The 26661-nt window shown below is 42.9% G+C and overlaps 1 protein-coding gene across 4 annotated transcripts in view; it reads left to right on the top strand.

Annotated features, from left to right (window-relative positions):
- The window catches only part of Lrguk (leucine rich repeats and guanylate kinase domain containing), a 107968-nt gene that overhangs the window by 71194 nt on the left and 10113 nt on the right, over positions 1–26661 (top strand). For 2 of the 4 annotated variants that reach the window (XM_052721851.1, XM_052721853.1), the window contains one exon: positions 3405–12628. In XM_052721851.1, coding sequence (XP_052577811.1) covers positions 3405–5467 — 2063 coding nt within the window. In that variant the 3' untranslated portion in view covers positions 5468–12628. Of the gene's footprint in view, positions 1–3404; positions 12629–18136; positions 18277–26661 lie in introns of those variants that run through there. The other 2 variants (XM_052721854.1, XM_052721852.1) reach the window with 2 other exon arrangements.

Consider the following 26661-nt stretch of genomic DNA (forward strand, 5'->3'; position numbering starts at 1 on the left):
CTGTAAAGACTCCCTAAGAAGGGGCAGCCCCAGCAGAAGTACCATCCTGGGCCTCTGGTGAGTTATTCTGATCTTTTTCCTATGATATGTGATATATATCATATTCTATGACTATATATATCATATGACATATAGTCATATATATATGAGAAATTAAAACAAACAGTATAGTGGGTTTAAAAAATAATTAAAATGTCAAAGGAGAGAAAGTGAAACAAATATTTAAGATTCTGTGAGAGTTTAATCTGAACAATTGGATAGCTGGGTGGGTATCTGAAGCCTTACTTTTCTGTCTTAAATCTAACTGTGAATTTGTAAAGTCATCTTTTCTTAAAACATAAAAGAGCCAGGCAGCGGTGGCACATGCCTTTAATCCCAGCACTTGGAAGGCAGAATCAGGCAGATCTCTGAGTTTGAGGCCAGCCCAGAACCAAAACTACACAGAGAAACCCTGTCTTGAAAAACCAAAAAACCAAAAATCAAACAAAAAACATAAAAGAAAACGCTTGTAATATTGTGGCTCATTACTGGCCTGGCGCGGAGAACCGAGGCTTTCCCCAGCTGGATTAAGAGCGTCTGTGTTGAGCTTCAGTCCAAACAGAAATCTTACGTCAGTAGCATCATCTTTCCAAAAGAGATAATCCTGTGCCAGTGCAACCTAAAGACAATCCCCAAATATTTGAAGTAATAATATCCGGCCTCATCCCTCATAATCATCAGCGGCTCACTTGTCACTGGGAACACAGTGATGATGTCCACATAACAATGAGGATGAAACAGAAAACTGAAAGCGAGCCCAGGAGCCGTCTGCTCGAGGCCAGCATCCACCCACCTAAGCTTAGAACTCTGAACCTTCCCCAGGACGGGTTAGTTGAATTTCCACTGAACGCACGCATAAGAAACTTTAGGTGTTCAGTGCTGAGAAGCTCGTACGACCTTAGATGTGCCGTTAATTTTAAATGCATACCAATTAAGTACGGCACTGTCCTATTTCCCAGAGCAATGTAGGAAGTATTTGTTTCTAAAGCATGAAGTTAACAGTGCAGTTTCTATGAAGTAAGGAGAAACTCACTCAATTTGCTACTCAGTTTAAGTGTATGTTCACCCTCGGTCTCTATCGCCACTGGTTCTCAGCCTTCCTAAAGCTGAGGCCCTTTAACACAGTCCCTCATGTTGCGGTGACCCCCAACCATAAAATTATTTTTGTTGCTACTTCATAACTGTAATTTGCTACTGTTTTGAATCATAATGTAAATATCTGTGTTTTTCAATGGTCTTAAGCAACCCTGTGAAAGGGTCATTTGAAAAAAGGGGTCAGGACCCACAGGTTGAGAAATGCTGCTCTAGGTCCTGTGTCTTGATCTGTCGCTGCTTCCAGCAAGGCTTTAAGGAAGTGGAACTAATGAGCAGCCTGAGCTCTTGCCATAAAGGTTATGAAATGGAATTATATTTTTCTTAATTCTGATTAATGGTAAAGGGAAAATGGAGCAATTTGCCAGCCCATAAAGTGGTGCTTTTATCTTCCAGTAAAGGGCATGGTATCATTTAACCAAATATCGTGAACTGTTAAATCATCAAAGCAGCAGAAGAAAACCTGTCTGTCTGCGCGTGCAATTAGAGGAGAGTGCCTTCAGCGCTGAGTTTCACTGTCCTTTGCTTTTCCTTTTAAGTTGTATACATGAATTGCATGCATCATGTAAGCATACATAATTTGCCTTTTTTGTGCTGTAGAATTTTTTACATTCATTTACTTGTGTGTGTGTATGTGTGTGTGTGTGTGTGTGTGTGTATGCGCACATGTGTGTGTAGATTAAAGGACAGCTTATGGGAGCTGACTGTCCCTTCCACTATGTGGGTTCCAGGGATCAAACTCAGGTCATTGATCTTGGCAGCAAGAGCTTTAACCACTGAGCAATCTTGCCAGCCCTAGTTTGCCATTTTAATCGTGTTAAGTGTGAGATTCAGTGCCATTAACTACATTCTCGGTGTTGTGTAACCATCACTACCACCTATTTCCAAAGTTTTTCACTGCCTATAATAGAAACTACTCATTAAGTAGTCATCCCCTGCCCTGGTGGCCTCTGGTCTACTTTCTGTTCTCTGTAAATTTGCCTGTTTTGGTTAGTTTCATTTTTTAATTTAACCTCGTTTCTTGTCTGAAGTTGTGTTTTAGTTTATATCTGTGATAAATTTGGTGATTAAAAACAGTGAACAGAGGGTGCCATCAGAAATCTTACCACGGGGGAGGCTTTTCACTCAGCCCCCACTTGCCCTTCCACTCTCAGGAGACATCTAGTTTGACTGGATGCAAAAGAGGACCGGGGCCGGGCGGTGGTGGCGCACGCCTTTAATCCCAGCACTCGGGAGGCAGAGGCAGGCGGATCTCTGTGAGTTCAAGGCCAGCCTGGTCTCCAAAGCGAGTACCAGGAAAGGCGCAAAGCTACACAGAGAAACCCTGTCTCAAAAAACCAAAAAAAAAAAAAAAAAAAAAAAAAAGAGGACCGGACTAGAAGGCTCATTGTGAATCTAGAGTAGCGCACACCCACCCTTCCTTAGGGGAGGAGACAGTGGCCAGGGACACATTTGCTGCTGGAGATGGGTCACTCTGGGGTCACCAAAGTCTCTTCCAAGTTGAACTCAGACTAGTTTCTTCAAGGTTGTTCCAGACTCGTGCGTCACCTCTGACCACTGCAACGGTTCAGAGCTGTGCTGTCTGGGGGGATTAAGATGGTAGGTAGGTCACTAGAAGCATGTCAAGGCTTCTGTCATTTATAAGCCAGTGCCGGATGGGGTGACTTTGTCCAGGGGACCAGAGCCACTCTGACTGAGAAGGTGTGACTCGGGGAAGCGGGCACTCTCTGGAGTACCTGTATTGCCAGCGGCCTCTGGGAGCCATTTCTGTAGCCAGGGAGATCTGGGGTGATGGTGGGGTGAAGACAGCAACTTGGACCCTTGGTCTTCAGGAGCAGACACTGGTGTCTTACGATGGATGAATCCATGCCGTCCTTCCTCCATTTCTTACCCACTGAGTTCCTGCTGGACACTGAGCCTCGAGGGTATTAGTAAAGAGCCGGATCTCCTCTCAGCTCTCAGCTCGTGTCTTAGCCACAAACAGCAAAACCAGTCTCCTTCATTTGGAAAACCCCTTTACCATCCGCAGATCCAGACTTGGTTTTGAGCAAACATCTGTATGCTTTCTCATTAACGTTCTTTTCAGTTCACTAGAAATGATCCTAAGTTCTATCCATTAGAGACTTGTAGCCACTTCGTCTCCACAAGGAGAAGGATAGTCTAGCTGTGGTTTTCTTTTTAAGGTCCTTTGTGCAACCCAAAGGGAAACAGGGTTTTGTTGTTTATTTCCAGCAGTAAAGAGCCTTTGTAGCTAACTTCTCTTTATATTAAAGCAGGCGCTCCCTCTAGCAAGAAGACCATCTCTGGGGTCCCAGCACACCTGGTCCCTTCCCCCAGGCGCTTGGCAAGACTGCAGGCAGATGGCCAAAGACCAGAGGCTCTCCCAGAAGTGCAGACTCATGCAAAGACCCCTGAAAGTCAGAACCCAGCTCTCCCACAGAGCCAAGAGTTAGCTGAGGAGGGAGAACACCCTAAGAAGGAGCCTTCTTCCAGCAGCCACCTGGATCCACCTCAGCAGGTCAGTTCTTCAACACTTGATATTCCTCAGCAAGACCAAGACACATCACCAAAGGTGAAGGAAGGGGATGGTCAACCAGCCAACCTCCCTCCCAAAATAACCACTGAGATGGACGGCCCCGAAGATGAGCCTGAGCCACATGAACTAAAAGCAGGACAGTCTTCTACTATTGCTGCTCAAGAGCCCCCTCAGCATCCTGACCCCCCTCCCACACGCAGCCCTCAGCCAGACCAGGATAAGGAACCTGGAGAGATCAAAGGAACCCCTAGCAACCCACCCCCAACTGAACCCTCACAGGTACCTGACCCAGCTTCCCTCAGTCCTCAGAGAGTGCAGGATGAGGGAACTGAGCCAGCCAACCCTGCACCCAGCAGTTCCCCTCACAATCTTCCAGAAGATCCCTCCACCTCTGATGTAGTGAAGCCTGCTGGGGGTTCTCAACCACCTCTGAAGGAGGGAACCCCCAAAGCGGTTGTCCGTGCCAGTACTCCTTACCCAGAAATTCCACCTCCCCAAGACTCATCCTCAAACTCAAAACATACCCAGGTCAGGGAACAGCCAGTGGCCTTGCTGCCTAAAAGTCGGCTAGCTCCTACCAGGTTACCCCAGCCCCAAACCCTGGCTCCTCTCCAGAGCAGGAGACCCACACCCAAGCTTCTTTCTCCCAGTAGGGAAGAGGCTTTGGGGACAAGCTCAGATCAGACCCCAACTCCTTCTCCCAGGTCTCTCCCAACTCAGGATGGAGACCCCAATAAACTTCCTCCCATCAGCCCTCCCCAGTCCAAACCACCCCCAAACCCAAGCCCCCAGGCAGCCCATAGTCCACAGCAAGCCCATGTTGGAAAAGCCAGCGAGGTGAAGCTCCCACTTATTAGCCCCCCGATCCAGGAACAAGCCCAGCAGCACTCCACCAACCCTCCCCAGGAAGAGGAGGCATCCCCAGTCCGGCTCCCTCATATTCCTGCTCCCTCTGTGGAACCTCAGCTGCCTCAGAACACTAGGCCAAGGCCTGCTTCGAAGCCTGCAAAAGAAAGGAAAACTCCCAAAGTAGGCCATGCCTCCAGCAAGAAGATTCCAGATCTACAGCCGTCACCTCACAGGCAAGAGGCTACTAAGCAGAAGGATGCTAGGAAAAAAAACCTCAGGCAGAGAGAGACAGCTAAAGGGTCGCCATATCCAAGAAAGACTCCAGGGGTGAAGTCTCAGACAGCCCAGCAGTCGGAATCCCAGAGCAAGCCAACTCCTAGGAATGTGTCTGACCCGCTTGACTCCAGGTCCCCTCTGAGCCACACTGAAGCAGTATCAACAGACCCCCAGAACCAGGAGGACAAAAACCGCAAAGCACACAATTCCAGAAAAAAGGACCTGGCTCAGTCTGTAGGTGCGTCCCCAAATGGGGAAACGTTAGAAGGATTAGCTCAAGAAAACGAAACAGCCCTCGGTGAGAATCAACCAACCCAAGAAGCTCAGCCCCTGGGGGTGTATCCTGGTGGGGGAGAGGAGGCTCACAAAAAGGAAAGGTCTCAGAAGAGAGAGGTTGTGGGGAAGCCTTCAGAGCAGGAGGTTGCAGCCCCTAGCCAGCTGCGGGCCAAAGAGACACAAACCCATAAAGACACCAGTCAGATCAGACAGGGCTACGCCCAGAGGCACAACATACTTATGTCTAAGCAGCAATCCAAAGAAAAACGAACTCGGAAAAATGGGGATGTACCACAGAACAGAAGCCCTACTGCTCCCCAGAATCAGGTGTCAGAGGAGGAGCAGGGTGGCCGGACAGGAAGACTGCGAGCCAGGGGCAGCCAGAGCATCAAAGTATAAGCCCTGGCTCCTGAGAAGCTGTGACCCCTGAGAGCTGTGCTGTCGGGACACCAAGGTGCACCACTGGTTTCCTTCTGTGACCTCCAGTCAGCACCTCGCTTTGGGGCCTTGGTAGCTCTGTTCCTCTTGTGGCAGCAGCCGGGCAGACAGCTGGTGTGATGCTGGTGTCATCAAGGGGCTCTTGTGTTCAGCTGTGAATTTCAATAGGACTTATGGCTGAAGAAGGGCAAATTACCATAATGTTTTGTTTTCTTCATTAGGAAAATTCGCTTCTAGACTAGAACATTCCTTCATGCTTTTTACATGATTGGAGGAGCCTGCAGCAAAGAGGAATGCTGCAAAAAGAAACCTTGCAGGTTTCAGAGATTGCCAGCCTGCACTTACTTAACTTGTGAGGACGCATCTCTGTAAGCTAGACTCTGGCCGGCGAGCACTCGAGGTCTGAATTGGCCTATGTTTTGCTTGTACGCTTCAAAATGAGTATCTTCCTTCTGTCTTTGAATAGGAATCTCATGGTCCATGGCTTCATTATGCCAAAGCATCTGGTTGAATCACTTAAAAGAATTTGTGGAGAGAAAACTCAGGGGAATCAGTTTTTTTCATTTGTCTCTCCGTATTATTCTATTATATTCCTGGCAATGACTAAGGGATGGCCAGAGCCAGCCTATGGAAATCTATTAGAAGGAAGTATATGTGCATCTTCCACAACCAAACTGTGGGAAGGGCCAGGGTGCAGCAGGTTCTCAGAGAGGCAAGGGGCCAGCCATTGAACATCACCAAGGTTCTTGTCCTCTTCTAGACTAAGCAAGAATCTAGGACTGCCATCACTTCTCACCTCTGTCATTCTCCATGTTGGCTCCATTCTTTGGACTACAAATGGTTATATGTCATTCTCTCTACATAGCAGGGACACGCCCACCAACAATTCTCAAGCTACATCCTGTGGCATCTCTCAGCACTGCTATAAAGGGATTCATCTAAATCATCCTTAAGGTTAAAAAGAAAATCCAAAGAAAGGCTTATTGCTCCTTTGATCAAGCATTCATTTAGACCAGTCAGCTCTGGCTTGGGCATGGTTATCATCATCCATATCCCACTGGGTTCACTGATCCGTGTGGAGACGGTGTTTACAGAAAGGAGGATAAGTTCAGTCAAAGCCATCAGCTCACGATTCCACTCTTGAAAAAAGTTAGAAGATAACCATTGAGTACTTACTGAAGCCGTGTTTGATATCCCGTATTTCATTATATAACCAATGACTAGTGCCTGTGTTTTACCTTATGCAAAAGACATGTGCCCACAAACCTGTATGAATGATAAATGTTATCTCGAGTGCAATAGAGGACACTGATATTTTTAAAATCAGGGATATAAGGAGCGAACAAGACTCTTCTTATAACTGAAATATTAGTAGATATCCTCTGATTTATCTGCCTTCTCCAAGATAAAAGTTAGAGTATGATTTTTTGAAGTAATTTATGTTTATTAAGTGAACCGTCATCAAGAAGGCTTTATTGATCATTTTCTGTGTGCCAGACAAAGTAATGGTTGCTATGTATATCCTAAGATGATGCTGACACTTCAGGGAACTCTGACAAAATGGTCCATTATTACACCATATAATTAGGGTGTCCGGAGATCCCAAAACAAGCTTACCTGTATTTGTCATTCCACAGATAAGACAACCTGTTCATTTGCTTTTCTAGACTGTAGTAAGGGCACTGAGTTCAGCCTGCTAGAACTGTACCAGCAAAAACCTCAAAGAGAAGTTCATCCCTCAGCTGAGACTTCAGGGCTGCAGAATTGCTCAGTGTATGGATGCAGGAGGGGATGCTTCCTGTTGCTTAAACACAGACAGGAACAGCTAGTGTCTCCTAAGGACCCAGCTGCCAGGTGAACTGTAGGCCTATCTAATCTGTGCCACGAGAAGGAGCTTTGGAAGCCTCATCTTGTAACAGCGTGGGGAGGGGAGGGTGCTTAGATTTGTACTTTAGGGATAAAGTTAAGGAAGAAAATACTAGAAACAGAATGACGGGCTCATCATGACAGGAGGTAGACAGGGCAGCAAGGGCCTGAAAGATGGCACTGGTGTCCAGGGAGGTCAAATCCAGTTGGTGTTTAACTTGGCTGTGGAGAGGGTAGATTATGAAAGACAGCAAGCAAAGGATCGCCTCTCTCTTTTTTTCTTGAGAGGGTCTTATTATGTAGCCCTGGCTGGACTGGAACTTGCTATATAAACCAGGATGGCTTTGAACACACAGGGATCCACATGTCTCTGCCTCCCGAATGTTCCGATTAAAGGTGTGCACTGTGATGCCCAGGACATCTGTATATGGAATTTGGGGTGCCTTAGTGGGCCAGAGCCATGTTGGGTGTCCTTTTTGGCTGCTGTTTTAGAGGCCTTTGGAGCTGCATTTCTCCTTAGCGTTTGAGTGGGACACATTAAGCAAGTTTCCCTAAGCTGTGGAGGAGGCACTAACCCCTGGAATTCATAATAATAAGAGGGTTTTTTCTTTGTGGTTTTCTGTGGTTTGAAGTTTTATGCCTCAGATTCACTGCTGTTGAACATTTTGAAAGGAGAGGGAAAGACTGTTGTCTCTGGCCAGAGGCATTTACTCTGGTATTGGTTCTCTTGCCGCAAGGAAAAACTTCAATTTTTCAATGCAGAACACAAATATATAAACTGACCATTTTCCATGTACACCAACAGGCAAAGTTCATATTGCTTCCACCTGAGGCTTGTCACAAAGCGACCTTTAGAGAGAAAACAAAAATCCATGTGGGCTTTAAAAGTCACTGTCCGCATACTACCACCTTCTTAAGGAAGTCTGGTGTTTAGTGTTCAAATCAACAGAGAGCATTTCCGCCAGGCGTAAGAACCTTCTTCAAGGACTTTACGTAAAGAGCTGAGCCCCCAAAAGACAGAGAAGGCATGATCAGACAACTTACAAAAGAGAAAGTAAAAATGTCCAATAAACATGTCAGAAACAATTTAATCTCACTGTAAGTGAAAACAGAACAGACTTTTTTGATACCTTTTTTTTAAAAAACCAGATATAAAACAGATTAAGATCCATTTGGGTAAAGTACCGGTGTCAACAGTGAGGAAACAAATTGGCATACCTTTTCTGGAGAACAGTTTTCCAGCCCCTGTCAAAGAGTTTACAGACCTTTAATCTGATCATTTAGATCCAAGAATTATCATGAGGAAATATACACGAGACTGCTCATATCAAATTTTATAATGAAGGTTAGAAATACTCCATGTGATAGAATTTTTGAAATACATTTACAGCACGGCCATCTGCTAGAGGCATCTGCCTTATGTTGCCCTTATACTAATGAATCTTTACTAGGAAGATAGTGTTCATTCCACATTAGAAAGAAAGAAGGTTAAGGAGGTACAGCCAGTATGCCTCTCATGTTAGTTCTGGGATGCTAGGTTGTGATTGATGTTTTTCTCTCATTTATGTTTTTAGTATTTTGCAAATTTTCTACAATGAGTTCATGTTTATTCTAAAAAGGAAGACAGAATTAATGCACGTGTGTGCGTGCATACTCACACGCGCAGACACACACACACACACACACACACACACACACACACACACACTCTTTGAAGAGCTGCCATGTCTATTTGGTGTATTCCAATTTGACATAAGTCCGAAGTGGCTTGCAGAAAAGCAGAACGGCCTCCTCCAGACATTGGATGTGTTACCTCACACAAGAGCCTCCATGGGTTGGGTGATTTCGTAGAGTGGATAGAACTCAAGTTTCTCTTTTTGATTTATGATCCACTTAGAACAACTGGTCCACTTGTTGGTTGTGAAGAATCCAGCTGCCTTTTCCATTAAGTAGCATGCTTTTGTAGCAGAAAATGCTTTTGTGGTTCCCGGTATTCATTAGCTCACTGGCTTAAAATATTTTTGACCAAGCCCCATAGGTAGAAGTGCATTTTACAGTATCATGGTCCAGTAAACACATTCACAGATAGGAAATAAAATATCATAAGACACCTTTCATAGGTGATGGACTCCCGTTTTCTATGGTGCTGAGTTTAAATTTTCTAGGTGCAGGTTGTAGCTTACTAAATCAGTTTTACAATGTAGTTTGCACTCTGCTGAGCCTCTGGACCTCAACCTTGTCCTGTTCCCTACTTGCCAGATCACCTACTTTCTCTGTCTGCCTTCAGGTTGGTTCGATAGGCTAGCCTCAACTTATACTGAATTCTTCTCTGAGAGCAGGATCTGGTATATGGGCAGTTAAGCCCTTTGTTATTGTTTGGCCTCAGCCTGAATTCAAATTCAAATAGCCCAAGTTCCTGTACAAAGCTATAAGCTCTTATATAAAGCTTTAAACACTTTAAAGCACTCTTGATCAGTGGTGAGGCTATGAGTAAGTAATCAGCCAACTCTCTTGCCCTTAGCTCCATGACAACCCTATAAACAACACTGTTACAATAAAGGAGCCCCCAAATTCCACTTGAGGTCCTTGAGGTGTGATATGGGGTCTAGCACTATATGTCCATACGTGAGTTTACATGCATGGTAGGGTTTGAAAGACTAACTTTAGTAATAACTTTTCCGTGTTGACTAAGCATCCAAAGAAGAAAGTAAAGGCCTGCCTCTCTTTCTGTGTGTTGATGGTAGGTAATGTTAGCAGAGCAGACCTCTAATCTGAAAGTTGACTGTGGGATGGCCATCATGAGCAGCAAAAGCTGAAAGCCTTCTGTTAATGATAGTAACCTTAGAAAGTCTCGATTACAAATAACACTGACTGTCAAAATAATCACTGGAAACCCCCTCTAGTCGGGAGTAAATGAGGGAGTATACGGAAAGCACTCAGAATAATGTCTGCCCTGCAGTAAGTACTGAGATGAGCGTTTGTTAGCACTAACATGTAAACAGCAAAGAAAATATTGCATTTGATCATCAATTAGAATCGGCCAGTGTGTCCTATTTAAACTAGGTGGAAGTGTTTGTTAAATGAAATCGTCTTCCCTGAAAATCCCTTTATGACTTCAGCCTTGACTAATTTAAGGAGCTTAAGCAAAATTAGAATGATATTAAAAAGAATTGGTAGTTCGGCATAATATCCCTAAGATAGAGGGCTTCTTCAATAGGCATTCACAGGCAGCCTGCTGCCTGCCCAAGACAAGGAGAGGTATCAAATCTGAGCTGATGGTGAATTTCCTCGTGACACAAACATCAAACACTTGGGATAACAGCTGGCACGTAGTACATGCTCAATAAATGCTGTCTGTTCTTTTTATTGTTATCTCATTGTTGATAGAGATCAAGTCCATTCTACTGTGTAGACAGCACATGCTGTCACATTACGTGTCTGGGTAACAAACAGACTCGTTTATTTGTTTTCTGTTTGTGGTGGGTTGAGACAAAACCTTTTACTTCTGGATCTACCAACCCTCAATTTCCAAGAACAAAACTAAATATCCAAGTGAAGAGTAATAGAAAAACCTTTGTCAGGGAAAGTGACCGATGAAATGGTGACTTGGAGACAGTTGCTCATGAGGCTAAATTATGGCCAGGTGCAACAGCACGTGCCTGGGTCCCAGCCACTCAGGAGGCTGAGGAAAGAAGGTCCGTTGAGTCAAGGGAGGCCAGTAAACAAGGGACTCTGTTTCGGTTGGTGGCATTGTGGTACACCAGCAAGATTTATTCAAACGTATTGGCCTAAGTAGCAGAGACTTTAGACCTGTGCTAAAGCCCCCTGCAGGCTTCTGTCCCCTCCTGCCTGTCCCCTGCTGCTGCTTCTTGTCCCTAACTTTCCCATACAATGCAGCTCTTTTATGCTAAGCTTCCAATCTTGACATTTTCTCCCGTCTGTATTTTATTTCCTTCAAAGCTTCAGCTAGCAACTTCAAGATAAACTTACTTATTTTGTTAAAAAAAAAAAAAGCCCTGGCATTATCATATGTTTTAATTGGAATGTTCTGGAGTCGGTGTCTGAATGCTGGCTTGTTAGTTGAGCTCCACAGAAGACATAACAAAATATGAAGTCCAGAAGGAAGAAAAGGTTTTGAACTTCATTTTCTCTGTGTATGACTATATTTTCACATGCATTCTTTTTTTTCCCGGTGTGGAATCCATTTCTGTTTAAGTAGCTGGTTATCCCTTTGATTGGATACCGAAGAGTACAGCATCTCTCTGTTATAATAGTTTTGCAGATGTATTCATTTTGCCTTAGAAACATGAACATTATTACTCTATTTCCTTGGACTTATGAGATAGCTTTCTACGTACTTTCCTATTTTGCTCTGGAAAATTATCATGGGAATTATATGAAATGATTTTTCTGCTTGCTGTTATTCCTTTCTTAGAACACAAACAGGCATGATGTGTTGAGATGCAATTCTGTCTTGGAAAAATAGCTTTTTTGGTACCTTCAGCTTTGTGAAAATACTCCCTAATGAACTCACTGTTTTTCTTCACTTTCTACCACAAATTGTGTAACTATTCTGTTAGAAATAAAGTTTACATTCTATAGCACATTATTGTGTTTTAAGTTGTCTTAAGCCTTTGTCCACGGTTGTATATTTCATGATGTATATTTATATGTATATTTCTTGTAGGGGATTGTGAGAACTTGTGTGTATGTATTAATCATGGCAGGGATAAATTACTCTTAATTTAAAAAAAAAACTGCATGTTTTTAGAGTTGCCCTTGCATGGGAGAAAAAAAATGAATGCCTTTGAAGTCAATGGGTACTGAGAAATTTTTTTCCTGAAAATTGGAGCCTATTTCCCAAGTCATCCATTCCAGAGACTGTTTCTTTCAAAGAGAGAAAAACTAGTGGGAATACAATTCCTTTTCAAATTTTTATTTAAATATTCACAGACTTTCCTATTGAAAAACGATCAGCCTTATGTGTATGGAGAGCGGCCACATGTATATGCTACACAAGTAATCTTACTACCGTACAATCATTGGTTATTAAAATGGGCTTTCACTTTTCATATTGTTCACAGTCTGGCTGCTACATGGCAATTTCATTAGTACTTCCTGACCTGGATGTTTCCCTGTGATAGCACGTCCTTAACATAGATTATTTTCTCCTTTCCTGTATGTGAAATATCCTGTGTTGCCTGTATGATACAATATTAAACATGCACATGGTTTGTTCCCCGTGTGTTGTCTCTACCATGTTTGCTGGATTCTGTGCTTATTCCTTTAAAATGCTTTGTCCAAATAGTATTTAAGTCATTTGACTTCAAAGGAATGTGACTAAATACAAGGTGCAAGCTGACTGGAAAATCATTCCAGTTGTTCCATATCCTCCTGCATTCTCCTGCGTCTGGTAATGATACTATCCATAAAGCAACTTGAAAATCCGCCATGCTTCATTAAACTCATTTACGCTCCATTGTAGGCATTTAAATAAATTTAACTGGCCTATATAATGAAGAGCTTGTGTCTTTCGTGGACTATAAAGTAGTTTGCATGCTTTTAAAGCGTTGCCTCAAGGTACACCTAAATTTAGATACTTTGACTGAAGATGACACCCAGGAAGTTTGAGGCAGTGCAATGGAACATGGGTAATTCTGTCAGGTTTTAGCTGAGAAGGAAGATCTTTTGTCTTCTGCTGGATTAAGACATTAAAAAGTATACTTTAAATGACATGAAACTCTAGTCCATATCACCAAAGTGGTGGCATTCTAATGTAGTTTAAGTGATTTAAACATATTATCTCTGCCTCAAATGTTATGTAAGACATTAAACTGTTGGAATTCCAGCTGCACTGTTGCCTCAGACTGAGAGTGGCTTCCTTGTACCATAGTACAGATGGCTTATGTCTTAGAAAGCTAGAAAAAGGAGCCCATATGAAAACCATATTTTGAATTAGCTTATATACAATATATTTCCATAGAAAAGATCAAGTAGGTAGGAAAATATATGTATACACACATATATATGATCTTCTCTATGGCAGTTATTTCAACGAATATGGCCTCCAGTCTTTTAAAATATTTTTATTAATTCTTTGAGAACCTCGTACACTTTTGATCATATTCACCTCCCTTCCCCTAACTCTTCCCAGACCCACGGCCTCTTCCTTACCCACCCAGCTCTGTGTTCTCATTAGTTTTTACTCTTGGGCATGTGGCCATCTGCTGGAGCACAGTCAACCAGATAGGGGCCACATCCTTAAAAAAACTATTCCGCTCCCAGCATCTGTTCATTGCGCCAGCTCCCCAGCTTGGGCATGGGACTTCGTGCCCATCTCCACTTCCTTCCTGGATTTTATCTGTCTTGACCTTGTGCAGGCTGTCACAGATGCTCTAAGTTCGTACGTGCAACTGCCCTCTTGTGTCTGGAAAACACTGTTTTTGTTTCAGTCATCCACTGCCCCGGCTCTTATGGTCTTTACACTGCCCTCTTCCACAATGACCCCTGAGCCTTGGGGAGAGTGAGTGTGAGACAGGGGATTCCACAGTCTCTTATTCACTACATCTTGACTGATCGTGGGACTCTGTGTTAATCACCATCTACTTCTCTGTGGAGGTTTAAGGGATGTACTAATCTATATCACCTGGAGTCAGCTTCCTACTATGTCCACTTAACAGAGTAAAGCAGTAGGTTCTGCCCTGACCTGTGATCTGTCTAGCCACAGGTCCTGATAACATCACCAGGTATGGGTTCTGTCTTAAAGAGCAGGCCTTAGATCCACCAGAAAGAGGTTGGTTATTCCCATGACATTTGTGCCACTGTTACACAACTGTGCCAGTGCGCATACCTTGACAGGTCGTTCATTATTGTAGCTCTCAGGGTTCACAGCTGCGTAGGTTGGGGATCACTGTTCTCCTTTGGCAGTGTGATTAACACCTTCCAGGACTATAAAAACTAGCCAGCAGCGATGAAGCTTCTATGTCAGCCACAACTTGGTTTCTCCACGCTCTGGCTTAAGTTCGAGGTGTCTTCAGCAATAGGGTCATACTGCTGTGGGGTAACCATAGCCTTTAAGGTTTGGGAATCTAGCAGATCCCACTGGTAACAACTCCAGAAGAGGTAGCCCATTCCTGGCACTGAGCTTTTTTTTTTTATTAGCCCATGATGTCTGTTAGTGTATGAAAAGATAATGAAAATATGGAGCATTTATATTTAAAACTAAAATTTTATTTTATTAAATTTGTTCAGAGTCATCTTGTCTTTTCCATAATGTTCCAATCAAACAGGACAGGTATTTTATGGAGGAAAAAAAAAAGAAGCATGGTGTGTACCTCCGCTATTACCCATCTTCTTAGCTGCAGTGAATTTGGGGGGTGCTGCTGGAGAGTATATATATGAATACATATTTGTGTGTGTGTGCATCTTTGTGTGTGTGTGTGTGTGCATCTTTGTGTGTGTGTGTGTGTGTGTGTGTGCATCTGTGTGTGTGCATGTGCGTGTGTGTGCATGTGCATGTGTGCACATGCAGAGTTTGACTGGCCACCAGCAAGCACCAGGCATCCTCCTGCCTGAATACCCCCACACTCAGCATTGGGGTTACAGACATGTGCTGCCACAGCAGACTTTCATGTGGGCACTAAACTCAGGGTTTCATGCATCTGTAGCAGACACTCACTGAGCTCTCTCTCCAGCCTAGCAGTGAATTCTAATATTTATTGAAAATCGATATTTTCATATAATATAGTCTAAGTAAGGTTTCTCCTCCCAAATCCTCCCCATCTCCCCACCCACCCAAGTCTGCAGCCGTTCTTTCTTTCTCTCATCAGAAAACAAATGGGTATCTAAAAATTAAAAAAACAAACAAACCAGAATAAGACAAAACAAATGAGCCAAAGAAAAAGCACACGAAACACATGTAGCTCCAGAGGCAGACACACTTGCACACTTGGAGATCCCGTAAAAACACACACACAAAAAAAGCCCAGACAAAGCATTATGAGTCAAAACAATAGCAACACCACCCTCTAAAATTTCCTGAGTTCATTTGTGCTGGCCGTCTACTGCGGGGCATGGGGCCTGCCTGTAAGTGTGAATTGTATCCCAGTGAGACTCCATTGGAGAAATTTTTCCTTTTTGAGTGGTCATCAGTTGGAGACAGCTTCTGTGTCCACTTTCCCTTGTAACACTGGGACCCCGTCAGGCCCAGACCCGTGCAGCCCTGTGCACACTGCCAGTTTTGGGGGATTCATATATGCCACAGTCCTGTTGTGTCCAGAAGGCCTTATTTTCTTAGCATCCTCCATCCTATCTGCTCTTACAATTTCTGCCCCCTCTTCCTCAGAGTTCCCTGAAGCCTGAGGGGGAGGGATTTGGTGGAAACCCATTTAGGACAGAGGGTTCTGAGGTCTCTCGCCCTCTGCATATTGTCCAGCTGTCTGTGTCCATTCCCATTTACCCAAGCATTGAATTCTTAATGCTAATACTCAGGTTAATCATGCTTCTTGTTCTTTATATAAAATTGATTTCCCTGCCTATTGTTCACCACCTACCTGTCAAAGTTTTTAGATCTTTTATCTCTTTATACCTTCAACTCCTGACAGTCTCTTCCCCGTCTCATCCCCTTCAGAGGACTTCTTTTGATCACTTTGCCATCTCTTTCTGTCCTTTATCTAACGTCATTGTATATGTTAACTAACATTTTAAAATGTGTTATTTGCCTGTCTCCAGCTTTAGTTCAGTCCCCACAGGTCAAGGAGTTTCTGTTTATTTTTTTTTTTTATTTTTTTTTTTTTTTTTGGTTTTTCGAGACAGGGTTTCTCTGTGTAGCTTTGCGCCTCTCCTGGAACTCACTTGGTAGCCCAGGCTGGCCTCGAACTCACAGAGATCCGCCTGGCTCTGCCTCCCAAGTGCTGGGATTAAAGGCGTGCGCCACCACCGCCCGGCTTTGTTTATTGTTTTATCTCCAAATCCATAACTACATCCACCACATGGTAGATGCTCAGTAAATATGAATCGAATGAATATTACCAAGAAGACTTAATAAAGGATGCTCCCACATACAGTTCCTTTTGATCAGTTTGGTTGGGATAAGTATGGTTACTTTCATGTTCCTCTCAAGATGCCTCCTTACCTAGAATTCCTGGGATATGAGCCCAACCATCTACTGCATGTGAATTACTGTCCGCTTTGAAGACAGGTGCCGGGATGTGGAATTCTAGATTCTCCTGTGGGGATTACTTTGCAACATTGTTCACTTTCTTTTATTGGTTTGGTATTAGCACAATTTGCTTCAAGTTCATGTTCAGCCCCAGTAGACAGCACAGAAGTAGAGAGGTCACTCTTCTCCCCACCCGCCACCCGCTGCCCTACCTCGCCCACTCCCTGCCCCATATCACCTCTTTTCTCCTCTTGTCTTTTTTTTTTTTTTTTTTGGAGACAATATCTCATACAGCTCAGCCTGGCCTCAAGTTCTCTTTTAGCCGAGGATGACCTTGAACTTCTGGTCATCCTATCTCTACCTCCCAAGTGCTGGCATGACAAGTAGATGCCACCATGCTTAGCTGATAAGAGGGGGTCATACCCAAGGCTTTGTGCCTGTTAACTTATCACTTTAAGAATGAGCCTTTAGCCGGGCGGTGGTGGCGCACGCCTTTAATCCCAGCACTCGGGAGGCAGAGCCAGGCGGATCTCTGTGAGTTCGAGGCCAGCCTGGACTACCAAGTGAGTTCCAGGAAAGGCGCAAAGCTACACAGAGAAACTCTGTCTCGAAAAAACCAAAAAAAAAAAAAATAAAAAAAAAAAAAAAAAAGAATGAGCCTTTAGGTCTCATGTTTCTACAGGATTTCTGTCTTCAGGCCAGGTGAGGCTCTGTGTGTAAAGTTCTTCTGTATGTGGACTGAATTCCAGATACATCCTTGGCATCTTCTCACCAGATTCAAGAGCCCAGGTCTTGTCTCCCAAGCTCAGCAACCTGCCTTCCATTTTAGTTCAGGGACATAAGCTTTAGCCCCTGGTACCTCTGACTTCACGTCTTCACCTAGAAGTTTTCTTTCTCAATTCTATTTTTTATATATATTAAAAAATGAAACCTACTTCTGTGATACATTAATGATTCCTTTTGTCTCTGGGTGGGGTGGGGTAGGGTAGTGTTCCGTATCTGCTCAATCAAGCATATTAACTAAAGATGCTTGGGGAAGTTATTTATTTTAGCATTTTACAAGCAATGCTCCTGAAATGCTTGATGCTTCCATACATCTTAAAGGTATGTGAACCCAGGACCTATCTGCATGATCAAGACTAGAAATATGTATTCTATACCTCTGGATATCCTGATGTTTTGAGGAAAGGCTCAGTGTTAATTATGAATAATTCTTATTCTATTGACCTTTAATGCTTCTTAGAATTACATGTTTTAATTTTTTTAAGCTTTTTGGAGACTTTTGTCAAATGGAATGTAATTATAAGGGTGACTTTAATTATTAAAAGCCATTTTTTATATGTTTTACATGAATGCTATTACCAAGCCTGTGATAACTGAGTCTGGTTACCATCCCAGGGGTTGTGCCTCCTGGATACTTTAGGATGACTTATTAATATTATCAATACTGTAAGATAAGTCTTATTTATTTTCAAGTTGAAACACACACTTTAAGTATAGAGTTTTATGTGTTTGGAAAAATAAAATAGGAAACATTGCTGTCATATCAGGAAACTTACTCTGTTCTTTGCTCTTCATTTACAAATTTATCTTTTCCTCACCAGATATTAAGAAATCTTACCTGAAATCTGGAGATTTTCATAGGAAGTCCACTGCTTCCTATACCGGTGAATTCTTGGATTCAACAGACAGAAACTACTATACTAAATTATGGGCCAAACTTTCATCCAAAAAGTCACCTGTGGTAAGGGTGGTACATGCCTTTAATTCCAGCACTCAGGAAGCAAAGACAGGTGGATTTCTCTGAGTTCAAGGCCAGCCAGGACTACATAGTGAGACCCTGTCTTATGCGGGGGTGGGGGGGGGGGTGGGGGGGGTGTTTACAATTTGGAGATTATTACGTTTTCCCAAACTGTTCTCTTACACCTGTGAGCTGAAGACAGAATTCCTTCCCCCCCACCCCCATCTCTAGGAACAGTTACTTTTTCTAAAATTGAATTTTCAATGTAAGTAAAGTTTTTGAGTACCTTTCTCTCAGGCTCCCAGTAAAAACACTAGCATTCAGCTCTTTTGTTATGCAATAGAAAAACATAACAATAAAACAAACACAGTAAAATGTATATTTCAAGGGTCAAGGTGCTCTGAGTTGGGATGTGACTGAGTATCTAAGAGCTGAGGCTGAAAAACAAGCCCATTACAGAGTGTGTTTCATGGCAACAGCTTTTAAAGCAGGCCTGTAACTTTACCCCAACTCAGCCCTCTGGGGATGCCCAGACATTGGCCCAGGTAGGAGTGTCTAATGCACAAAAGAAATTTATCTGCCACACAAGATGTCACTTTCTCTTCTGAACATTGTCAATGCTGTCTACTTTATGACGTCACTGTCCTAAATGAACATGAAACACCTTCATAAATGAATGACTTAGAAAACAAGTGTTAGTCGTTACTCTGTTGTGGGTGATGGTTGGCAAGGAGTAGGGAAGAGTTAAGGCCTTGAGCTATACTCATCCACACTCAGAAACAGCAGCTCTTCCTTCGTGAAATCATCCGCATCCTTGTATCATCCAGGCTTCAGCCAGTTGGCTGGATTTATGCTTCTGCCACAGCAGGCTTGGTAATTCTGATAACCCCTCCTGCCCAAGATACCTAGAAAATCTGGATTTAAAAAGAAGTCTACTTAAAGGCATCAGAGAACAAACAGAAGAATGGAAAATGATCTGGCCTGGAATTGGGGGAAGAAGATCCTGAGGGGTGAGCCTGTATCAGAGGTTACTTATCTCTTGTGACCTTTGGTTGAGGGTTGGACTGACACTGTTGACATTCTTGTGGAACTAACAGCAGCATTGAACTCTGAGAGCCACAAGGAAATGAAGCCTAGTGAAGCAGGCCTGGGTTGGTAAGTGAAGGGCTTTCACTTTGGGGAAGAGGTGAACAGGAAGTATACAGGGCTTCATAGGCACTACACTTAAGCACATATTCCTGGAAAGCACATCAAATACAGATTTTGAAACCTTCAAAATTTAATATGACTGTACTTACAACCTCCAATGTACAGGAAAATTAATCCAAACAGTGGAGATAATGAAGTATGTAGAAATTAAGAAACCTGGGACAGAAAACAGTAACTGAAATTAGTACCCAATTAGATACAGCTGAGGATAGAATTACTATACAGGAAAATTAGTAAGAAGAATTATTCTTAGACAATATGAAAAAAAATATGGTGAAAGGGAAGACATAAAGTAACAGTGAGAAGTTCTGGCCATGTTACTGTATCCTAAAAGGAGAGACAAGAGAACACAGCCACACTTGTGGAGGTAAGGGATAAATCCTTCAATCTGATGGAAGTCATCAAGCTATACATTGGAGAATTCTAAAAAAAACAACTTAGATACATAATTGTATTGAAATCCTACTGTACTAAAATGAAAGATTCCTTTTAATCTAAAGAATAATCAGAGGGGGAGAGAGTGTTGTCCAAGGTGCAACAGTTAGGCTGATACTTTGCAAAAGAAATCACCAAAGATTGTGAAAGTGATCAGTTGTTGCTAGCCAAGAATTTCATACCCAGTGAAATAGTCTTCAAACAGGGAGATATTTCCAGACAGCACAACAAAAGGCTGGACACAGAAAACCTACATGAAAGGGACCACTTGGGAATGTTACTCAGACAGAATGCAGGGGCCAGCAAAATGGCTCATTGGGTAAAGGCGTTTGCTGCCATGCCTAACAAACGGTAAGTTTGATCCTTGAGCCCACATGATAGAAAGAAAGAACTGACTCCAGCAAGTTTTCCTTTGACCTCACATGTATGTCATGCTATACAAGTATACACAAATTGATAAATAAAAAGATATTGATATGAAATACTAATGATTTTTCTTTAAATGTACATATAATTAAGATGTTTGTTTGATATAAAAATTTAAGTAAACTATTTGTTGTACCTTAATTATAATGAAGAAAACACGAGGGGTCTAAAATTTAGACCCTTTGTTTAGACTTTAAAAGAAGAGACTGTGGAGATGGCTCGGTGGTTATAAACAGTTGCTGCCCTTGCAGAAGGCCCAGATTCACTTCTCAGCACCCACGTGTTGGTTCACAATCACCTGTAATTCCAGTTCCAAGGGATCCAATGCCCTCTTTGGCCTCCAAGGATACTATGCATGCATGTGACATATGCACACACTCAGGTATTCACACATCCACATGAAATAAAAAGAGACCTTAAAGAAGAAGAAGGAGGAGGAGAAGGGTCTAAATGGAGATGTGATGTCCTAGGATCTCTTATCTGGAGTCCAGGTAAAGAACAAATGCAATACCTAACCTCAGCCCATCAAACTGTGGTGACTCAAGGACACGTATTTTTAGCCTCTGGAAAGTCACTAAAAGAGGAGTAAGAGAAACAGTTTTTCATCTAATTGGCTAAAGGGATGTAATGACAAATAGCGTAACATTGTACTGGCGGTGCTAACCAGTGTAGCAAAGAAGCATGAAATAAACCGTGCCGCATTCAGAAACAGTTCAGAAATGCACTTGACGATCCAGGCTGCCTCGGAGGGCCTTGTCCTAGTCTGTGGCCCTACTGCAGCCACGGGCCATGTCTGTGGTGTGTGCTGTCGCCAGAAACCCTGTGGAGACCCATCATCTGGAAACTCCTGCTGACTGTAAAGCGCAAGGCAGCTGCTTTGGCAGTGATATCAGGGACTGCAGACTCACAGTTGAGAAAGAGGAACATGGAAGGCTTCTGTGACAACCCCTACCCCCACCCCAAGCCCCTAAACCCCTCAAAAAGTAGCAGTCTAAACAGGAAGCCATCGAAGAGAACTCTTAAAACGTGTGGTAATGAGGCTGAAGTGTAGCTCTCCACAAATGATGGCTCTGGCAGGTGTGTGGGCGGCGAAGGACACAGTTCTATTTAAGGGGCAGGCAACTGAGAGTTTAACCAAGCCCAGTGAGTATATAGATAACACAAATTGGACTTGTTTTTTTCTGTTTATTTTTATTTTTTGGGGGGGATCACAACAGTAGGGGGGCAGACATGGACGGACTGGGAAGTAAGTGTGATTGGGGTGCATGATGTGAAATTCCCCAAGAATCAATAAAAATACTGTGTTAAAAAGAAAGAAATGCACTTGACAAGCTATTAGATATTCAAAAAGTATAAAAAAGTACAAGGAATTTCAATATAATAGCAATGATTTTAAATACCTTTACATTTGAAGAATATTTTTCTTTCTTTTAAAAAAAGAAAAATTCTTAGCTAGGTATAGTGGTACCTACCTTTAATCTCAGCACTCAGGAGGCAGAGGCAGGTGGATCTCTATGAGTTCGAGGCCAGCCTGGTCTACAGATCGAGATCAGGTCAGTCAGGGCTACACAGAGAAACTCTTCGATAAACAACAGCAAAGGCTGTCTTTTTATTTTATGCACTTGGGTCTTTTGCCTGCATATATGTAGTGCATCACATGTATGCCTGCATATCTGTAGTGCATCACATGTATGCGTTGCCCGTGAAACCCAGAAGGAGTGTCAGACCCCTAGAGTCACTCTGGTAGTGAGCTGCCCTGTGGTGCTGGGAACCAATCCCAGGGCTTCTGCAAGAGCAGCAAGTGCTCTTAACCCCCAAGCCATCTCTGCAACTCCCTAAAATATTTTGACTAGCATCTAAAAATAAAAAGGTTAATAATAAATCTGATAAAAAGATGTATAACATCTCTACATAGAAAAATATAAAAATATCATTTAGGAAAAAAAAACTAAGTAAGTGAAGAGGTCACATTTATGAATTACAAGAATTGATACTGTGCACATGCCTGCTCTCTTCAAATCTGTAGTTACGATTCAAGTCAGTCAGAAATTCCCACAATTCTTTGTGAAACTTGACAAGTTGATCTTAATATTTCTATGGAAATGCTGGCATTATCGCAGAGCTGTAAGAACAGACTGAACGAGAGCCCTGAGATAAACTTCTGCACGCGTGGGATGGACTTATGAAGAGGGTGGCATTGGTGAGCAGAAGAAGATGAGGTCTTTACATAGAATTAACTACATACAAACAAACGGGAGATTAAGTTGAATCCCAGCCTTATACCATGTGCAAAACCTAAGGGGTGCAATATGTAAATATGAAAAGCAAAACAATACTTCTAAAAGATAATTTAATAGAAAATTTTATGACTGTGACATGGTGAATAGTTTCTTAAATATAAACATAAACAGTGCTAACTACAAAGCAATTTGGAAACACTGAATTACATTAAAATTAAGAACTTCTGATCAGGGAAATGGCTCAGCCACTAAGCCTGGGGACCAGAGTTCAATAAGTGGGACCCACATGGTAGAAGGAGAGAACAACTCCTGAAAGTTGTTCCTTGAGCTCCACACATGTACCCCGAGGATGCATGCATACATACATACACACATACATACTAAACAAATAAACAAAGGTAATAAAAATTTAAATCAAGAACTTCTGTTAATAAAAGTGCCATTAATTTTTAAAAAGGCAAACCACACAGAGATACTTGTGAGGTATAAGTGACAGAATATTTGTATTCACAATATATAAAGAGCTCTTACAGGTAACTAAGAACGAAACAGGTAGTACACAGGAAACCTTTACAAAGGAAACACCCGGATGACCAGTGATGTTATGACAGATACATATCACCATCAAGCAATGCAGATTCTAATCATAATGAGATGCTCAGAAGAATAAAATTGCTGAAATTATAAAACAGACTCTTCACACATAGTGAAGATTCTTATACTACAGATGAGAGGTTAAACAGCATGTTTAGACAGCAGTTGGACATATTTACTAATGATGAACATATACATGTCCTATGCTTGTTATGACATTCCTGGACATGTACTCCATAGAAAAGAGATGTGCACACCAGACCAGGAGTACAGGAGTCTTTACGACAGCATCAGTCCCAGTGGCCCTACACTGGAAATCCAAACGTCCAAAGGTTAAATATATAATGAACTATGTACCATAATGTAAGTGAATGTATTTTGATTTAAACATATTTGAAAGACACCGACTTCTTGCAGTTTTAATCCACATCAGACTTCAAATAATCTCACCTTTGGTCAGTGATGATCTCTTCCAGTTGCCTCTCTGAAATGGAGTCTTGGATGTCACCTTGCCATTTGGCATGACAAGCTATTTCATGCTCTTGTATTTGACCTGGTCCAGACCTGATTGTACGGTTTGAATGTGGTATGTCCCCCATAGGCTGTTTGGTCCCCAGCTGGTGACACCGTTTAGGGAAGTTGTAGAAACTTTCTGAGGTAAAGCCTTGTCGAAGGAAGCGGTCAGTGGTGCAGGCCTTGGGGTTTACAGCCCCGACTCCCCCTTCCGTTCATCCTCAGCTTCCTGAGTGTGGATGTGATGTGACCAGCCAGCTCCTACCCCTGCCACCAAGCTTTCTCTGCCTGCAGTCATGTCTTTTCCCTGCTGTGACAGAGCATTTCCCTCTGGAACCAAATAGACCCTTTCTCCCTTAAGTTTATTTTGTCGGGGAATTCTATCACAACAACAGAGACGTAACTACGATAGCTTGGAGCTGTTTTTACAGTAAGCTGCCTTGGTTTCCTAAAGTGAGAGGTCATAGTCCAACAACACATTGCGGTCATTAGGTCAGTGTCCATTGCTATTGGAGTGGCCATTACTTCAGGAACTCTTTTTAGGAGAAAAGACACCAGGGCCCAAGCCCAGGACATTGTTTTTGCTAGGCAAGCTTCCACCCCTGGGCTATAGACCCTACCTTCCACTCCTTTGGCTAGATAAAATATTCCGTGAGCTCAACCTGATATTTCTAATTAAAATTCAGAGCCTCATGAGTTTTGCTTTTTCTATTACACCTTTATCTTTCTTCCACACTGAGAAGCCTTCCCAAAGGCTTCTCAACGACCTAGGCAATGATAGGATTATGATAGCCCGTTAAATTACTCTCTGCTTTATCCCACATCATGAGAACAGCCTCTGAATAGCAATACTAATACAACCAGCCTCCATTAGGGAAACTGAAACATTGTTTTTAAATGTCATTTTTTTTCTCATTTTTATTAGGTCTTTGAGAATTTCATAGAAAGAATCCTCCCTGATCCATCCCCCCTTCCATGCCCAACTAATTTTGTGTCCTCTGTTTATTTTTCGAACCTCGTTAAGTACAGTTTGAGCTGCCTATATACTCTTGGATGTGTGCTCTTCCCTGGAGGGCGGTCAGCCCACCGTGAGCCACACCCTTGAAGACGCCCCCTCTCTCAGCATCTGTCAACTACAGGCATCTTCTCAGCCAGGGGTGGGTCGTTTTCATGTTCCGCTACATTATTTAAGGCTGCATGATTCTGTATTCTTCATTTGTGTTACCTCTGAAATACGCATACCCTTAGATACAGCTCAGTATCTGGCTTTTGTGTGATTCGTTCTGTATACAGGAAGTGCTCTGGAAACAATTCCCCGAGTTCTCGTAGACTGCTGTCAGTCTGTCCCACTCAGAGGCACTCTATCCAAATGGTAGTTTTCCTTGTTCATTTTCTTCACGTGTTCTTAGCATCTGTATGTTGGATCTCCACATCTGAAATATTTGTCCTTTTCTCCTGAATCCTTTGACCTCTTTTTTTTTCTTTTGGATTTTCAGGTTTTTTTTCTTTATTCCCTTTCTAGTTCTCCTAAGCTATTATTCTCTTGCTCTTTTTATCATTCTTTTTTTTTTTTTTTTTTTTTTTTTGGTTTTTTCGAGACAGGGTTTCTCTGTGTAGCTTTGCGCCTTTCCTGGAATTCACTTTGGAGACCAGGCTGGCCTCGAACTCACAGAGATCCGCCTGGCTCTGCCTCCCGAGTGCTGGGATTAAAGGCGTGCGCCGCCGCCGCCGCCGCCGCCGCCGCCACCACCGCCCGGCCTTTTTATCATTCTTTATTTCTTCTGGGTTAGTTGTTTCTGTAGGAATCTTTTTCCTTGTATTTCTAGTTCATCCTGAGTCCTGCCACCTCATTTGTGGGTTTTAATTACCGTGTATTTGTTCTTTAATGGGTCTTTTGCTTGTGTCTTTAGGGTTTACTTTGAAGCACAGGATTACAGATTCTATCTGTTTTATATGTAAGATTTGTCCCCCCCCCCCCCCGGGATAACTACATATGAAATTTGACTAGATACTTTCTGTTGCTTGTCTATATGAAGTTAGTTTTCTCAGAGTTTCTGAGGTGACTACGGTTCCTTCAAACAACCCTAAAATACATGGCAGTTCCCTTCCCAGAGATCTCCGGACAGTGCCTGCTACCTGAGCTCTGCCTTAGTCTAGAACTTCATTTTTTCTCTATTGATGCTGTCTTATTAACTTTGTATCCCACGCTCCTCAGCTTCTCTTGGTGTGTGCGGTGGTTTGAATGAGATGCCCCACCCACCCCCCACCCCGCTCCCCCCACTCCCCCACCCTCCACCCCCGCCCCTTCTCAGGCATCTGAATACTTGGTTCTCTATTGGATCCTTCTTGGGCAGGTTTAGAGGGCGTGGCCTTGATAGAGGAAATATCTCCCTGGAGGCAGGCTTTGAGGTTTTAAAAGGTATGTGCCATTTCCAGTGTGCCTTGCCTCTCTCTGTCTCTCCGTCCCCCCACTTCCTGTTTGTTGTCTAAGGTGTGAGCCCCCCCAGCTCTCAGCTTCCAGCTCCCACCAAGTGTCTGTCACCTGCTGCCCTGCTGTTCTCCTCACAGGGACCCTCTGGAGCCATAAGCCCCAAATCAGCCCTTTCATTGGCCATGCTGTTTTATCACGGCAGCAGGAAAATAACTAATGCAGCATGGGAGCTGTCCTCAGAAAAGTTTTAAAATTCTAGTTGATTCGATTCCTTGAACTTACTGTGGAGGTCCATCCTCACCAGTGTACAGTGCTTCAGCTATGGGCTTGAGAGGATATTTGGGCACCTGGTTTTCTTGCAAATTGTTTGACAGTTTTGATTTTGCTATTTGGCTCCTAGTTTCTTATTCTTTGATGCTTTCATATAAGGCTGTGATGAATTTCAATGCTTTTCACCCTCCCCATCCCTCCTCCTTCCCCACTGATGCCTTTTCTCCTGACAAGACCGTCTCCTACCTCCAAGTGTACTTGGTATGTGTG

The sequence above is a fragment of the Peromyscus californicus genome, unplaced genomic scaffold (genome assembly GCF_007827085.1).
Source record: "Peromyscus californicus insignis strain IS unplaced genomic scaffold, ASM782708v3 Scaffold_6__1_contigs__length_162567912, whole genome shotgun sequence".
NCBI classification, from domain to species: domain Eukaryota; kingdom Metazoa; phylum Chordata; class Mammalia; order Rodentia; family Cricetidae; genus Peromyscus; species Peromyscus californicus.